The following is a 17,742-nucleotide window of genomic DNA, read 5'->3' as shown; positions in this document are numbered from 1 at the left end:
ATTGAAACCCACTGAGGCAAAAGAAAATTACACTGCCAAACAATTAATAGATTTTACAGGGAGGATGCTCCAATAGGTATTGGTTGACAAATTTTGGAAGAAGCAATCCACTCCCATCTTTTTGGGGGGCGGGGAGAGGTATCTGGCACAGGGTATCTATTCATGGAAGTTCCTGTTATAAGAAAGCTTGGGAAGGTACCATAAAAGCGAAAACATGGAGAATAAAACTAGCAAGGGCTAAATCAAATCATGTGTAGCAAATCATGTGTAGCAAGGGCTACTGGCCACAATGGTTACATTATCCCTCAATAGCAAGCCTTTGAATTCCAGTTCCTCAGAAATACAGATGGGCAGAACGCTCTTGTGCTTACAAGGTTTCCGATAGGCATGGGCCGTGGCTGGCCACAATGAGATGCACCACTAGCCTGATCCAGTAGGGCTCGTCTTCTGTTTTATTTTTTAAAAAGCTGGTGCAAATATATGTGGTGTCAGAACCAAAAGGTTTACAGTGGTGCCTCGCAAGACGAAAAGAATCCGTTCTGTGATTCTCTTCGTCTAGCGGTTTTTTCGTCTTGCGAAGCAAGCCCATTGAAGGATTAGCGGATTAGCGCTATTAGCGGCTTATCTGCTGATCGGATCAGCTGATAAGCGGCTTAGCGGCTTAGAAAAAGGGGGGGGAACCAGCAGGAACTCGCAAGACATTGTCGTCTTGCGAAGCAAGCCCATAGGAAATTCGTTTTGCGAAGCACCTCCAAAATGGAAAACTCTTTCATCTAGTGAGTTTTCCGTCTTGCGAGGCATTCGTCTTGCGGGGCACCACTGTACTATAATAAAAAAAAATTGGGAAAGTTATGACTGGAAGTGGAATGGGAGGCTAAATCACGTTCGTTTGTAACACGACACACCAGAGGTAATACCTAATTGAGGAGTGGTTTAGTTGCACGTGATTTATTGAATCAATTCAGTTTGCGGAACCAGCCAACAAACTTCACAATTAATTATTACCCTTGGCAAGCTTCATAACCTGCCCTTCACCATAAACGGGGCACACCACAGCATTTAAAATTATACCATACCGTTTTTAGATATTGTGCACCAACGAGCAGGCATTCCGGGAAGGGACTAAGGTGAATTATGTATTTGTGAGCGGTGTCCCACGGACTCCCTATTCAACTTGCTGATTTATCCCCTGTGCTGCTAACGCAGGCAAATAAAGCAGATTCTTGCCAACCACCGCTCCCCTGTTGCCTCATTCAATCACCACAATAGGGCTATTTTTTCCCCCTCCACAGCATGACTGGGAAAACAAAGAGCTCACCTGAGGTGCTTCCAAGCTATCGATCACTAGGCTGCCTCTCAGAATAAAAAATGGCCCCCAACAGACAATTCTCGTTGGAGGGTTAACCTTGCTCGGAACAAAACATTCCTGATGAATTAAGACCCTCACAGAGGGGACTTTGTCAGGGTATTCAAACAGCATCTGTTTGCTGACAGGATCAGGGTGTTTGGATGAAAAACAGAGACTTTAAACACACAAACACATGCATCTAGACTGAGACGTCTGGAGAAAAGTTCTCTCTATATAACTCTCCCCCCATATTCAAGGTCAGACTATTTTGACCATAACGTCTGCTACTGTCTAAAATGCACTGCCCACGAGCACCATAAAACCCCCTATAGCTTTTGCTGGTGGCCCCCTGGCAAGGCTCCTGGACTGCGGAGTTACTTTTTAAAAAGAAATAAATAAATTACCGTATTTTTCGCTCTATAGGACACACCCGACCATAGGAGGAAGAGAAAAGGGGGGGGAATTCTCCCCCTCTCTGCTCAGTGCCCCTTCAGCGAAGTGGCAGGAGAAACGGAGCCCCTTCCATTTCTCCTCCCGCTTCGCTGAAGGGGTGCCGCGCAGCTCTCCCTCTCTGCTGAAGCCAGGAGAGTCTTGCTCTCCCAGCTTCAGCAAAAGGAACCCGAAGCCTTCGGACCGCAGCGCAAGTTCCCGCTGCGCTCCAAAGGCTTCAGGCGGCTATCCCTGAAGCCTGGAGAGAGAGGCGGGTTGGTGCGACCCCTCTCGCTCTCTAGGCTTCAGCGAAAGCAACGTGAAGCCTCCGGAGCCTCCCTCTGTGCTTCGGAGGCTTCACGTTGCTATCGCTGAAGCCAAGGAGCCTGCATTCGCTCCATAGGACGCACACACATTTCCCCTTAATTTTTGGAGGGGGAAAAGTGCGTCCTATAGAGCGGAAAATACCAGAACTATCCAATCCTCCCCAGAAAGAAAGCTACAAATCACAGCCTGCAAGTACCCTTCAAAGCAATTTCTCTATTAAAGTTCCTTTATCCCAGGGGTCTGCAACCTTTAAGACAAAAAGAGCCACTTGGACCCGTTTCCGAAGGGAAAAAAACCTGGGAGCCGCAAAACCACTGCGACATTTAAAACAAATATATCTCCGGAGCCGCGATCTGACAGCGGGCGGGAAGGTGACGTCGGGACGGTGCGTGACTAACGCATGCACCGCCCCCATGCGACGTCACAGCCAGTACAGCGCCCGCCACAGTGGGGAGTGTCGGGGCGCACAATGCGCTTCCTCCCCTCGCTAGTATCCGCCCTGGAGCCGCGGCAAAGGTGTAAAAGAGCCACATGCGGCTCCGGAGCCGCGGGTTGCAGACCCCTGCTTTATCCGATACATTAATACCACACAGAATATTTGCAACAATAACGGGCATGTCTACTCAGAAGTCCCTTTGTGTTTAATAGAGCTTTACTCCCAAGCAAGCGGGTAGGGGATGGCAGCCTATGTTTGGCTTCAGGTTGGCATGGGGAGGAATGGAGTTCTTGTGCCCTGAGCAGCTGTACAACAGGCAGAAATTCAACAGGTTAAGCCTTTTCCTGTATGGAAATGCAACTCTGGGGAAAGCTTCGCCATCTCTCTAATTTTGAGTTATGCCACCCCCCCCCCCAAAAAAAGCAGTCATTTTGTGGCTGACACACTCTCAAAATTCTGGTCCAAAAAGGTTGGTGAACTGCGGTCTATGACTCACTGTGGATCCCCAAGGTCTTTCCTTTCATCTGCTATGATGATACTAAGGACCGCAGGGTTGTAGCTCAGTAGGAGAACATCTGCCTTGCCTGAATAAGGACCCGGGTTCAATCCCAGGCATCACAAGATAGGGCTGGGAGAGCCCCCTGCCTCTGCCAGCCAGTGTCAAGAACATTGGGCTTCATGTACCAATACTCTGAGCTAGAATAAAGGCCATCTCCCAAGGACTGAATTATTGAAACTGTACACAAAATTGTGCACCGTCGCCGAGCTGGTCAAACACACCTGGCCAAACACACCTGAGACGTGTGTTTTCAGCCCCAGCCCCCTTATTCCTGTGACTGTGCTCTGTTCCAGGTGTTGTTTAATTCTGAATTTTAAATTCCTGCAACCCACCCAGACCTCAGCCAGAGAAGAGCAGGTCATAAATTTAGTAAGGGACAATAATATGCTCCCAGCTCTCTTAACTGACCAGAGACAGTTCCAATATTCTGCTACCTGTTCCTGGTGTCACAATTTGTCCCTGATTTTCCATTCAGGGAAATCTGAAGAACATATTTTATTTTTATTTTTTCTTTAAAAAGAGAAGTGTTAGCATACATATGCATGCATGCACACACACAAACAAACAAACAAACAAACACACAATCATAGCTCACTGCTTCCCCTTTCTCTACGCCCCCATAGCTACTTATCTAGATAGCAGAAGTTGCTAAAAAGGATCTCAGTTGCAGCTAGGAATCTTGAGGAATTTATCAGTGAATTCTGAGAGGAGCTGGCCAGATCTCCATCTCAGAGACCTGGCTTACAGATCAGGACACCGGTCGCTTTTAGATTCTGCACCTCTCGGCTCAAAAGCATGCCCAAACAGCACGTAAAATGCATATTTAGAAACGCACAATCTGTGAGAAAAACACACTGCGCGTGTCTGTATTTGGGTCTATTTTTATTTTTTACAAAAGAAGCTTCTTAGATTGAAGCAAAACAGGACGGGAAATGCTTATGCCTGACCACACACACAAAACCAACACAGGCCAGAAATAAAGACTGATTCGCCAACCCCCTAACTGCAGCCTAAGCTCAGTGCCGTCAGATCCATTATGTGATAGTAAGGATTCTGTTAAGCAAGGGCTTTGTTTTTGTTTGTTTTTACACACACACACACACACAGAGAGAGAGAGGGGGGGTGGAGTTTTGGTTTACTTCTTGGTTTTAAATGCAGTGTAAGGTAGTCTCTATGGGAGTATATTGTATTTAATTATGGGGTATCAGAGTTTTTAGGGGGCTAACCAGGCTGGGACAGCTGGCTTGTCGCTCTCTGAATGTCTGACGTAGATTTTCTTTTTAAAAATCATTTTTATTAAGTTTCCCATTTTAACAATCCAATCAAATCACATTTAGTGTTCCAAATTATACAAATACATATCAAATAGTCCAAATATTCTGCCTAAATTATTAAAAAAAAATTTGTTGGGACATGCCCATGTTTTCAATTTTGTTGTTCTGTATGGGACAATGACAATAAAGATGATCGTATTGTAAATCAGTGCAGGACGGACCATGACAGAGCAACATAACACAAGCAGAAAAGAGCCTTCAGCAATATATAATAGAATCGCAGGAAGGAATTCAGCATAGCGCCATGGCAGTCATTCTGTCAGTGCACACATTTCAGTTTGCAAGGTGAAATGACCTCCTTCTGCTGGGGTGTTTTCCTTTGCAAAACACGGTGCACTGGCAATGTCAAGGGAGTTGCTTCTCCGTGCAGCAATCCCCATGCAGCCAGGGTAGCACATGTGAATCCGGCAAACACATGGCCAAGGGGGAAAAGAAGAGGGGTGGCCCCACACACTTTCGGCTCTGATCCTGCCTGCTGCTACTATGCAATCTCCAGGGCATCCCACCCAGCCACCCCAAACGCCCCGGTGGGAATGCAGCTCTCAACAGAGAAAAGATTGCCCGCGCCCATGTAAAATTAGCCAATCTGCAGGCACAAATAGAACTGCTACCCTGATTAGGAGTGAGACATCTCCAGCCCCTGGGCCACTTCAGGCCCCCTCCCCATTTGGCCCACAAGGACATTAAGCCCAAGCCCACCTGTCCTAGAGCGGATGTCCTTTACGATGTCGTGTGAGTGGCAGGGAAACCTGCAGATGCCTGGGCTAACGGGGGCAGGCTGCTGATTGTCTGGGCTTGCAAAGCCTCACCTATCAGCTGATGCTCAGGCTTCGCTTCTGGCACTTTGCAAGCCGCACCGATCAGCCGATTGGCAGCACAGGCATAAGCAGGTCACCTGACATAGTTGTGACGATTGACGCGGGGAGATAAGGGGCCAACCCACTTCTTTCTTTGGCGATCGCTCGTAGCCAAGTAAGATTGTCTTCCATAAACACGGTTTTAACAATGAGTCCGTAAGTGGCTGCAGAGGCCAATTCTGGAGCCACACGTCCTTCAACAGTGGGGACACTGGTTTCCTGGCTTTGACAGACCAGATTCCATCTGGTCCAATATTATGTTTCAACAGCGACCAACCAGAGATGCCTCTGGGGACATACAGACTCTGCAAATGAGAAGCAACAGGGGGTATCTGGCTGGCCCCAGCACCTGGTATTTATGCCTCTGCATAAAGAAGTTCCAGTTTTGCTAGGATGACCCATGGTTGCTGGTAGACCTAACCTAAAGAATGCTTCTAAGCCAGAGGCCATCACACCTTGCAATATATAACACCACTGATTTAATTATGCATTGTGCAAGAGAGACACACATTTCAAGCAGTGCCCTTCAAGGAGAGTGAGGCAGCTCATTCCTTTCTTCCTTGCCACGTTTTAAAGGGAGAACCTGTTGGGATACTGCCAGGGAGATAAAGTCCATCATGGCCCCCAAGCCGGCTGCCGGACGATCCATCGATCTCCCGTAGTCACGCAGTATGAGCGGTTAGCGACACGAGTTTCCTGAAAATACCTTGCCACATTCCAGGGCTCATGCACACTCTATCAGCAGATAATTCACAGCCAGAAGTCGCACTCAGGAGAGCATTATTTACAAGCTTTTATTCAGCGTTGATCAGAACAAAGAAAGACATGACTGTCTGCGACAGTGTCTCAGACAGAGAGAGAACGTCTGAGAGAGAACGAAAGCAATAGCAAACATAAACATCTTGTGAACAGGAAATACGCAGGCTGTGACACAAACATCCTGCTCCCTTTTAAGGTGGAACGGAAATATCCTAACAGAACCATGTTTTGAAAACACGTGTCCTCAATTCAGCCACAGTCACCACTGATATATACAGTGGTACCTCGGGTTACATACGCTTCAGGTTACATAAGCTTCGGGTTACATATGCTTCAGGTTACAGACTCCGCTAACCAAGAAATAGTACCTCGGGTTAAGAACTTTGCTTCAGGATGAGAACAGAAATTGTGCTCCGGCTGCGCGGCGGAAGCAGGAGGCCCCATTAGCTAAAGTGGTGCTTCAAGTTAAGAACAGTTTCAGGTTAAGAACGGGCCTCCGGAACGAATTAAGTACGTAACCCGAGGTACCACTGTACATCGGGAAGAACTTTCTGAGGGCAAGAGCTGTTCGACTGTGGAACAGACTCCCTTGGGAGGTTGTGGACGCTTCTTCATTGGGGGTATTAAAGCAGAGGTTGGATCATCATCTGTCATGGATGCTTGAGTTGAGCATTGACTGCTGCGTTGCAGGGGGTTGGACTAGATGACCCTCGGGGTCCCTTGCAACTCTTTAGTTCTGCAATTCTCTGATATCCCCAGGCAAGTCAATTACCTTTCAGCACCAGTTTCTCCACCTACAGAATTCAAACAACAAGCCTGACCTACCTTCGTAGGCTATTATAAGGAAGGAGAAATGGTGTTTACTAGCTCAAAGCCTTCAGGTTTGGGCAAGGTTAAAATAAATTAAATTCTACGCTGGCCTAATTTAGATCAAACATTTGAACATACCCTCCTTTTTTTTTTTTTTTTTTTTTGCCTGTCTACTCCCTCCCTTTTTTTGCCTGTCTACTCCCTTCCTGACAAAAGTACACGGTCCCTTCTGTCCCTAAACCATGTGATGTTTGTTATAGGAGAAATGACCTTTTAATTCCTCTCAGAGAAATGTCACGGCCTGTCAGTGCTCTACTGTGGGCACCTTGCCCTCAAACAGGTGAAATGCTTATGAACATTCCATGCCATCACAGAGCCCGAGTCCAATGCTGAGAATGAGTTTATATCCTCACATTTTTTTTGGGGGGGGACACCCTGAAAATTCTGTACTGTGCATTTTTGGGGAGAGTTATGTGGCGCTGTGGGTTAAACCACAGAGCCTAGGACTTGCCGATCAGAAGGTCGGAGGTTCAAATCCCCGCGACGGGGTGAGCTCCCGTTGCTCGGTCCCTGCTCCTGCCAACCTAGCAGTTCGAAAGCACATCAAAGTGCAAGTAGATAAATAGGTAGCGCTCCAGCGGGAAGGTAAATGGCGTTTCCGTGCGCTGCTCTGGTTCACCAGAAGCGCACAGAAACGCTGTTTACCTTCCCGCCGGAATGGTACCTATTTATCTACATGCACTGGTGTGCTTTTGAACTGCTAGGTTGGCAGGAGCAGGGACCAAACAACGGGAGCTCACCCCGTCATGGGGATTCAAACCGCCAACCTTCCGACTGGCAAGCCCAAGGCTCCATGGTTTACACCACAGCGCCACCTGCATCCAACTTGGTACCCACCAAATGCTTTGGACTACAATTCCCATCAGCCTCAGCTGCAGTGACTCGCAGCAGGCAACCAGGGTTTCAGACAGGAGTCTTTCCCCAGTACTAACCTGGGGATTGAACCCAGGACCTTCTGCATTCAAAGCAGATTGCTCAACCACCAAGCCACGAAGGCTGGCTTCTCCCTGCAGCCACTCAAAGCATCTCTAACTCCCAGTGTGTCAGCCTGGACCTTTTTACCATGGTCTTCTTGAAGAGGACAAGGTTTAACTGGCCTCCCAAATTTGTGGTTCTCTGGTTACTAATCTCCCCTTCTTTTTCTTTCTCATCTTCCAGGAAATTTATAGACTGTGTGTTTGAATATTCCTCAGAATATGACAGTGCCTTATTACAACACACCACTATTTGCCTGCTCAGCATCTCATGCTAAGTGTGTGTGTGGGGGGGAGCAACTTCCCTTTTCGTATTAAAATGACAAACGTTCCTGTTTTGTTTATTATCTGCTACCCGCCTGCCCAGCTTTTTGAAAAACAAACAAACACCTATATAGGTTTTCTGCCAGTGTTAGAAGCTCAATATATATATATACGCTAGGCTCCAAATTCCTCCTTAAACCAGGTTTATCGTCACCAAAACAGAATGCCTAGTTGCCATTTTGGAGTCGGGCGGCTCAAAGGTTTTATTTTTCAATGAGACTTTTTGGTTCCTGAAATTTGTTCTGATTGTGCGGATAAAATGTAACGGACAGAATTCCACAGGATGAGCTGCTAGTGTGTGAAAACAGTCAAGATCCATGGATCCCACCTCTAGATGGTGGAGACGTCAGGCCCAGACATTTTCAATTGGTTGCAAGTGGCCAATAGACAGGTGCAAAATGTGCCCAGTCCATTTTGAACGCTGCTCTCTGCCTTGACTGGAGAAATATTGAAGTCATTAAAAGAAACGGCTCTGTTCTATCATTCTGGGTCTCTTCCCTCCACTAGGAGCTAGAGAAGTACCGTACTTTTCTGTGTATAAGATGCCTCCATGCATAAGACGCCCCCTATTTGGGGGACTCACATTTAAGAAAATGGGGGGAGATGGCACAGAATTGCTGAGTATTTTTGCAGAGGATTGCCCAGAGTTGTAGAGCTTTTTTTAGGGGGGACTGCCGAAATAATAATAATAATAATAATAATAATAATAATAATAATAATAATATATTTATACCCCGCCCATCTGGCTGGGTTTCCCCAGCCACTCTGGGCGGCTTCCAACTGAATATTAAAAACAGTACAGCTTCAAATATTAAAAACTTCCCTAAAGAGGGCTGCCTTCAGATGACTTTTAAAAGTAAAATAGTTGTTTATTGCTTTGACATCTGCTGGGAGGGCGTTCCACAGGGCAGGCGCCACTACCGAGAAGGCCCTCTGCCTGGTTCCCTGTAACCTTACTTCTCGCAATGAGGGAACTGCCAGAAGGCCCTCGGTGCTGGATCTCAGTGTCCGGGCTGAACGATAGGGATGGAGACGCTCCTTCAGGTATATTGGACCGAGGCCATTTAGGGCTTTAAAGGTCAGCACCAACACTTTGAATTGTGCTCAGAAACGTACTGGGAGCCAATGCAGATCTCTCAGAACCGGTGTTATGTGGTCCCAGTCACAATCTAGCTGCCGCATTCTGGATTAATTGCAGTTTCTGGGTCACCTTCAAAGGTAGCCCCACGTAGAGCGCGTTGCAGTAGTCCAAGCGGGAGAAAACTAGAGCATGCAGCACTCTGGCAAGACAGTCCGCGGGCAGGTAGGGTCTTAGCCTGCGTACCAGATGGAGCTGGTAGACAGCTGCCCTGGACACAGAATTGACCTGCGCCTCCTTGGACAGCTGTGAGTCCAAAATGACTCCCAGGCTACGCACCTGTTCCTTCAGGGGCACAGTTACCCCATTCAGGACCAGGGCGTCCTCCACACCCACCCGCCTCCTGTCCCCCCAAAACAGTACTTCTGTCTTGTCAGGATTCAACCTCAATCTGTTAGCCGCCATCCATCCTCCAACAGCCTCCAGGCACTCACACAGAACCTTCACCGCCTTCACTCACCCACCTGCACGTGTCGCAAAATCCACCTCTCGTCTGTCCCATCGCTGGCTAATCCCCCGCCAAATTACCGCAGCGTCAGCCAGTCAACACCACCCATTGACGCAGCAACCAATAACACACACAATAGCTGCTAGCAGTAACCAAACTAACCACTACCCATGTATAAGACAAACCTCATTTTTTAGTAGGATTTTTAAAGAAACAAACCTCGTCTTATACGCGGAAAACTACAGTATACCGTACACTGCAGTATCTCATTTCCGGCTACTGAGGTTTCATATACTCCTGAATACGTTTATAAAATTTTTGTAGCCGCCCAGGAGACAAATCAAGCTATTTTGTTAGGCCCGGGGATTAGTCTTCTAGGTTAAGGGAGCATGGCAGAGATGTGTAAGATTTTGAGCAGTATAGGAAAAGTGGGTAAGGATTTCTCCCTCTCTCATAATGCCAAAAACTGGGGGAATCTGGAAAGTTCAGGACAGACAAAAGAAAGCAGTTATTCACACAGCACATCCTTAAACTAAGGAATCGGGTCCCAAAAGAGGGAGTGACGGGTACCAACTGGATGGTTTTAAAAAGAATTTTAGACAAAAATCATGGCGGATAAGACTACCACCGGATGCTACACATAGTGGCTGTGTTTTACCTATGGAGATTTGGCTTGTCGCTATGGGAACAAGAGGCTGGAATAGGTCTTTGGCCTGGTCCAGAAGGCCTCTTCTTATGAGGGGAAACCTGGAAACAAGACCAGGCGAAGCTGAAAGAAGCAGTAAGGCATAAGAACATGCAAAGATCCTCACTCCTTCTCCTGGACGGGAAGTCAGGTCTATAGAAAAAGACAATTTTTATTTCAACGTTTTGTGATTACTCTTTGGTATATTTTTCTTTTTGTTTTGTGTTGATGCATACAGATAATTAGGGACGCGGGTGGCACTGTGGGTTAAACCACAGAGCCTAGGACTTGCCGATCAGAAGGCCGGCGGTTCGAATCCCCGCAACAGGGTGAGCTCCCGTTGCTCGGTCCCAGCTCCTGTCCACCTAGCAGTTTGAAAGCACATCAAAGTGCAAGTAGATAAATAGGTACCGCTCCAGCGGGAAGGTAAACGGTGTTTCCGTGCGCTGCTCTGGTTCGCCAGAAGCGGCTTAGTCATGCTGGGCACATGACTGTACGGCTGTACGCCGGCTCCCTCGGACAATAAAGCGAGATGAGCGCTGCAACCCCAGAGTCGTTCACGACTGGACCTAATGGTCAGCGGTCCCTTTACCTATACGGATAATTGTCTTTCTTGGTGTGTTAAAGTGAAAAGAAAAGGAACATTCAAATATCCTGCATGGCCCTGACACAAAGTCCACGCAGCCAAACACCCTGTTCCCAACAGTTGTCAGCCAGATTATTCTGGGATGCTTACAAAGCAGTTAACACCCCTCACCCTTTTTGTCAGTATCGTGTCCATCCTTGCACCATTCTGAAAGGTAAGGAGGAAAAGGCCACAGAACCTCAGCCTCCCAATTTCAGGCACGCAGGCCAGTTGTTTTAATACCTGAATGGCCTGGGAATATGACCCTTTTCCTGGGTCCAGTTGGGATTTAAAAGCCACTGCTGCCTGCCCTTGGGACCTTTAGCAGAGGTTACATCCTATTGGGAACCCACGGATCGGAAGAAACCCGCCAGCTTGCAGAATAACTCAAAAAGCGACAGAGCTTGAAAGCTTAATGAGCTCCGGAAACTAAAAAACTTTAATGAGCTTCGGAAATTAAAAGCTGCAAAGGTGGTGCTTTGTCTTAACTGCGCCTGTTTGAGAAAAGAGCCGCCAGACATGAGCTAGGAATGGGTGAAGGGTCTTAACATGAAGGCAGGCAAGAGGGTGGGTGGGTTGCCACGATAGGAGTACAGGAAGAGGGAAGCAACACAACCAGACAACACATGCTTTGCATGCAGAAACTCCTGCCTCCAGTTTTAGTTAGTATGGTTAGGAAAGACCACCCACCCCTAGACCTTGGGAGAACCATTGCTTGCTGGCTGGCATAGTGGTTAGAACAGGCATGGCCAAACTTGGCCCTCCAGCTGTTTTGGGACTGCAACTCCCATCATCCCTAGCTAACAGGACCAGCGGTCAGGGATGATGGGATTTGTAGTCCCAAAACAGCTGGAGGGCCAAGTTTGGCTATGCCTGGGTTAGAGTGCCAGTCTAGGGCTTGGGAGAGAGCAGGGTTCAAATCCCTGCTCCACCATGAATCCCACCAGGTGACCCTGATCTAATCACTGCCTCTCAGCCTAACTGGACTTGCAAGGAGTAGTAGGACTAGGTATGCGGCCACAAGCATTTGGGAAGAAAGGAGGGCTAAATATGCAGCGATAGAGTATATGAAATAAAAACAAGCACCAGGCTAGATAGACTTGTATTCTGACTCAATACATAAGGCAGCTTCATATGTTTTCCATGTTACAGAGCACAGAAGCAAAGAGATTGTCAAATGAAGATTCTGCAAGGTAGATGCAACATGAAAACTGTGGCTCGTTCAGATTTCAAAAACGGCACACCACACTGAAAACAGAACTGCAACAAAACAGATACTTTTTTTCACAAAGCAATTTGTGCTTTTGGCATGCATACCTGGACCACGGGCCCATTTACCGTATTTTTTGCACCATAACACTGACTTTTTTCCTCCTAGAAAGTAAGGGGAAATGTCTGTGCGTGTTATGGAGGGAATGCCTACGGGTGGCATGCCTACGGATTTTCCTCCTCTAAAAACTACGTGCATGTTATGGTCGGGTGCGTGTTATAGAGCGAAAAATACAGTAATTGTTTAACAAAAATATAGCGACTCACTGGACAGGAGAGGCAAGGCATCAATGGCATTGCGGAATAAACACCTGGAGGGTGATATGCTCAGTGGGGGGTTGAGGGGAACACTCGCCTAGTGTTGTAAGATGAGGGGTGTCGCCGGGGGGGGGGGGAATGCGAAGAGAAGCAGCAGTTGGTGGAAAGCACTGAAATGTAAGCATGGAAATGGCACAGTGAGTCTTAGCAGGAGTGGCAGGAGCCTTGTGGCTTCACAAGTGGCAATGGGAGAAGAAAACTGGGGGAGAGAAGAACGTATTTCACAGGCACCCACACTTCTCTCTTTTAGTATTAAGGCAGGGGTGGGGGCACTTTTTCCAGGCTGAATGCCACATTCCCTTCTGGGGGCCACACACCAGTGGTGGTCGTGGCCAGAGGCAAAAGAAGGTCCATAGATTCATAGAATCTGAGGATAATCTAGCCCAGGGGTCAGCAAACATTTTCAGCAGGGGGCCAGTCCACTGTCCCTCAGACCTTGTGGGGGACCGGACTATATTTGGGGGGGGTGATGCAAGAGCGCCACAAGCCCCAGTGGCTGCTTACCTGTGTCTTGTAAGCAGCAGGGGCTGAGGCAGTGGGGTAGACTATGAGCGGCGCGTGAAAAGGCTCCAGAGAGGGGCTGCTTAAAATGGCGGCCGCTCAAGCTCTGCTGCTGCTGCTGGCACCAACAAAGCCCAGGCCCCCTTTCTCCTCTAGGCAGGGCAGGGAGAAGCCAGGAGGAGGGAGGGAGGAGGCGGAGGCGCCACCACCGCTGAGGGAGGGAGAGGGAAAGAACGTGCGTGCTGGCGATCCACGCGGCAATTCCCAGGCCGTCTGCAGGCCAGATCCAGAAGGCAATTGGACCTGATCAAACCCCCGGGCCTTAATTTGCCGACCCATGATGTAGCCCAACTCCCATGCAATGCAGGAATACGCGATGCAATGATTGCCAAATTTGCCTTTGTGTAGTAGGCTAGTTTCCACACACGCAGCCAGCCCTTTCTATCCCCCATCCACGGAAGCATCGCCAGTGTCCAAGGGCACATTTAAGCCAGGCTTAGAAGGCCACAATTGGCTCCCAAGGTGAAGGCCCCACATTCTGGATGGAAACAAACACAGCCAAGTATACATATGCAACTGAAAAGCACTCGTGGCCTAGCAGCCTGCGGAGCCACAAATCAAAGGAGGACCGAGGTTGCCTCACAGCACACTCCCACCAGGCAGGGTTGTAACAGGCCCTGCATCGCTCACAGTGCAAGTCTGGACAGCGAGCCAGCTGGTGCAAACATGGGAAGCAACTAACCATTCAGCTTACCAAAGGGTCCCCAAACGCCTGAACTGAAGGAAGCAATGGAGGCAGGAGGAGGGTACCAATTTAAGAAGGCAGGACAGAGACGCCACCACATCTTGCCTCATGGGGAGGGGCCTAATAATAATAATAATAATTTGTTATTTATACCCCACCCATCTGGCTGGATTCCCCAGCCACTCTGGGTGGCTTTCAACAGAATATTAAAATGCAATAGTCTATTAAACATTAAAATCTTCCCTAAACAGGGCTGTCTTCAGATGTCTTCTAAAAGTCTGGTAGTTGTTTTTCTCTTCGACATCTGGTGGGAGGGCGTTCCACAGGGCGGGTGCCACTACCGAGAAGGCCCTCTGCCTGGTTCCCTGTAACTTGGCTTAGATCAGTGGAAGAACATAACGCAGTGCATGCCAATGTCCAGTCCCCAAAAGCTTCAGCTAACCGTAGCCTTGGGTTAAGAGGTGAGGGTGAAGACCTGAGATCATGGGCAGCAGGGTGAAGATGGGACTAGAAGCGGCTTCCCAGAAGTCCTAGGCGGCTTCCCAAGTCCAATGCACAAGATCATACTGATTCCTTGGGGGAAGAGCCATAGCTCAGTGGGTCAAGAATGCAGAAGGTCCCCAGCATCTCCAGATAGGACTGGAAGATATTTCAGCCTGGAGCCTTGCAGAACTGCTGCCAGTCTGTGCGGACAATGCCAAACCAGACAGACCTGGTATGAAGCAGCTTTCTCCCCTCCCCTTTTCAGAGGGCTCAAGAAGCATGCAGACCTGAAACTCCAGACCACATCCTGGCCCACGAGTCCTCCTGCTCCTGTCTAGAGATACCACACCCCTTCCTGCACAAGCGAGTTGGCCATCTATGGACCAGAAGCACAGAAGACATGGGACCACCGCAACTTCATCAAAAAGGGGATGGGTTTGCCTCGCCTTTCGGAACACGCATTCCACGCAGCTCTCGGGCAGTGGATTTGTGCCAGAAATGCCAAATGCCCTTGTCATCCAGCGTGGCTAAGAGTGTCAGACCAGGACCTGGAAGACTAGAGTCTGACTCAGTGCATTGAGTGACCTCATGGCAATTACTACTGCCTCTAAGCCCAACCTACTGCACAAGGCTGTGGCAAGAGGAGGGAAAGATGTGGGGCTGGAACCATTTTCACATCACTTTGTGGTTCTTGGTGGAAAAGTCGGAGGGGGTGACGGGATGCAAATTTAATATAAATAAAACCTTCTCCCACCTCTTTTCTAACTTGCCATTTCCAAAATAAGATTGACAGCAAATAGAGGGTTTTTTAAACACACACACACACAACTGCAGGAAAGCAATTTCCAAAATAAGATTGACAGCAAATAAAGAGGTTTTTGAAATAAAAAAACACCCAAAAAAAACTGCAGGAAAGCAATTTCTGACCAGCAGCACCATTTAGGACTTGGGGGCAGAAACGCAACAAAACGGGCACCTCCCTCACCCACCCAAATGTGGCAATGCCCATCATCCTGCACTTAAAACAACCAGGTCCAGAGTTTAACATTACAGACATGCCAACCACAGTTTTGGGCAGCCTTTTCCCCTTCTTTATTTTTAGAGTTGCCACATGTTTCTTTGTTTCTCTCCGGCTGCAACAGAAAGGCGGCTTTCCCCTCTTCCCCCCCCCCCGAACCTCAAGCCAAAAGCCTTAAAGGAAAGTTTTGTGTTGTTGTTTTTTAACTCTCGGCCATTCTCACGCTACGAGGCGCCGAGATAACCAGACAGATAACCGCCAGGGGAAGTCTTTTTAAGAAAAGCAAGCAAGGAAAACAGAAGTCTGCCCAAGAAGGGCGCGGCGGGGGCTTCTTCTCGGCTGGCTTTGGGCTTCCACTTACCCAGCCAGGGAGGAAGTGAGGAGAGGGTGGGGGCCAAGGAGGATCGGATGCGTCTTTCCCCCGGAGAGGGAGCTCGTATATATATGATTTTCCAGCTTCCACGCTCTCCGATTCCCTGCAAGGGACGGAGGCGCAGGAAAGGGCGCGCAGGGCGCAGCGTTGCTCTTACCTTGACGAAGAGCTCGACTTGGGGCTGCTCCTCGGCCATGTCGAGGGAGGCTGGGCGCGCTGGGGTTGGGGGGCGGGAGGGAGGGAGGGAAGCTGCTTTGGGGGCAGAGAAGTTTCGGTGGGTTGAAGGGAGAGGACGATGGGCCGCGCCGATCGGCTCAAAAAGAGAAAGAAAAGCAAAGCCTCTCGCAACTTCAAGCAACTTCCCTCCGCCGCTGCGGGCCACGCCCAGGAACTGAGCCCGGGCGAGCCGTGAGTCACCGAGGATGGGCGGATGGGAGCAGAGCGCGGGCGGAGGGAGAGAAGGAGGGAGGGAGAGAGAGGGGGGAGAGGACCAGCCCCGGCTGGGGGGGCCGTGGAGCAGCCGCGGGGTGGGATCCTCTCTTGCCCCAACCTCCTTCGCTTGGCCTTCTGCTACGATTTCGCTCCCGTTGCCCCTTTCCCACTTTCTCAGCCTCTTCCTTAAGCCCTAAAAGCAGAGGGGAAACTGGGCTTCATTTCACCTGGGTCAAATTTTGGCACGCACAGTTGTGGTGGTCTGGTAGTAAGGTGAAAGCTTACTCGGAAATGGTGTATAATGAAATGAAAAGGATGTTTAAAATAACGTTTTTTAAAAAACAAACACAAAACCCAGCAGCCTTTCTTTTGGGAATTATAAAGGTAAAGGGACCCCTGACCACTAGGTCCAGTCACGGAGGACTCTGGGGTTGCGGCGCTCATCTCGCTTTATTGGCCAAGGGAGCTTCCGGGTCACGTGGCCAGCATGACTAAGCCACTTCTGGCGAACCAGAGCAGCACACGGAAACGCCATTTACCTTCCCGCTGGAGTGGTAGCTATTTATCTACTTGCACTGGCATGCTTTCGAACTGCTAGGTTGGCAGGAATAGGGACCGAGCAAAAGGAGCTCACTCCGTCATGGGGATTCGAACCACTGACCTTCTGATCAGCAAGTCCTAGGCTCTGTGGTTTAACCCACAGCGCTACCCACGTCCCTTTGGGAATTATAGGGGCTACTAAAACCAGGCATGGCCAAACTCGGCCCTCCAGATGTTTTGGGACTACAACTCCCATCATCCCTAGCTAACAGGACCAGTGGTCAGGGATAATGGTAATTGTAGTCCCAAAACATCTGGAGGGCCGAGTTAGGCCATGCCTGACTTAAATAATAATCTTAATTTATTATTTGTACCCCGCCCATCTGGCTGGGTTTCCCCAGCCACTCTGGGCGGCTTCCAACAAAAATAAAAAATAAATTAAAATGCCACAGATTAAAAACTTCCCTGATGTCTTCTAAATGTCAGGTAGTTGTTTATTTCTTTGACATCTAATGGGAGAGCGTTCCACAGGGTGGGCACCACTGCAGAGAAGGCCCTCTGCCTGGTTCCCTGTAACCTCGCTTCTCGCAATGAGGGAACCACCAGAAGGCCCTCAAAGCTGGACCTCAGTGTCAGGGCAGAACAATGGGGGTGGAGACGCTCCTTCAGGTATACTGGGCCGAGGCCATTTAGGGCTTTAAATGTCAACACCAACACTTTGAATTGTGCTCAGAAACTGTATAGAAACTTACTCATGTATGCGACTACAGCAGCAAGAATGTGACTTGCCCCAAAATGGAAAGAAAACGGATACAAAAACTTATGGAATATGCAGAAATGGCAAAACTTAGCGGAAGAATAAGAAATCAAGATGACAAACTTTTTATAACAGGATGGAAATGGTTTATTGAATATTGACAGATAAGTTGTAAACAGATAAGAACACTGGC

General features: G+C 48.7%; 1 protein-coding gene across 2 annotated transcripts in view; it reads right to left on the bottom strand.

Moving 5' to 3' along the window:
* Positions 1 to 16,105, bottom strand: part of CLIC1 (chloride intracellular channel 1) — a 35,263-nt gene extending 19,158 nt beyond the window's left edge. Inside the window, exon 1 of one of the 2 annotated variants that reach the window (XM_082210701.1) lies at positions 15,978 to 16,105. In XM_082210701.1, the coding sequence (XP_082066827.1) occupies positions 15,978 to 16,016 (39 nt within the window). In that variant the 5' untranslated portion in view covers positions 16,017 to 16,105. Of the gene's footprint in view, positions 1 to 12,649; positions 12,695 to 15,977 lie in introns of those variants that run through there. The other variant, XM_082210702.1, reaches the window with a different exon arrangement.
* Positions 16,106 to 17,742: the final 1,637 nt, after the last annotated feature.

This window comes from Podarcis vaucheri (assembly GCF_965113315.1).
Source record: "Podarcis vaucheri genome assembly, chromosome: 2".
Classification (NCBI taxonomy): domain Eukaryota; kingdom Metazoa; phylum Chordata; class Lepidosauria; order Squamata; family Lacertidae; genus Podarcis; species Podarcis vaucheri.
This window is presented reverse-complemented; position numbering and strand designations above follow the sequence as displayed.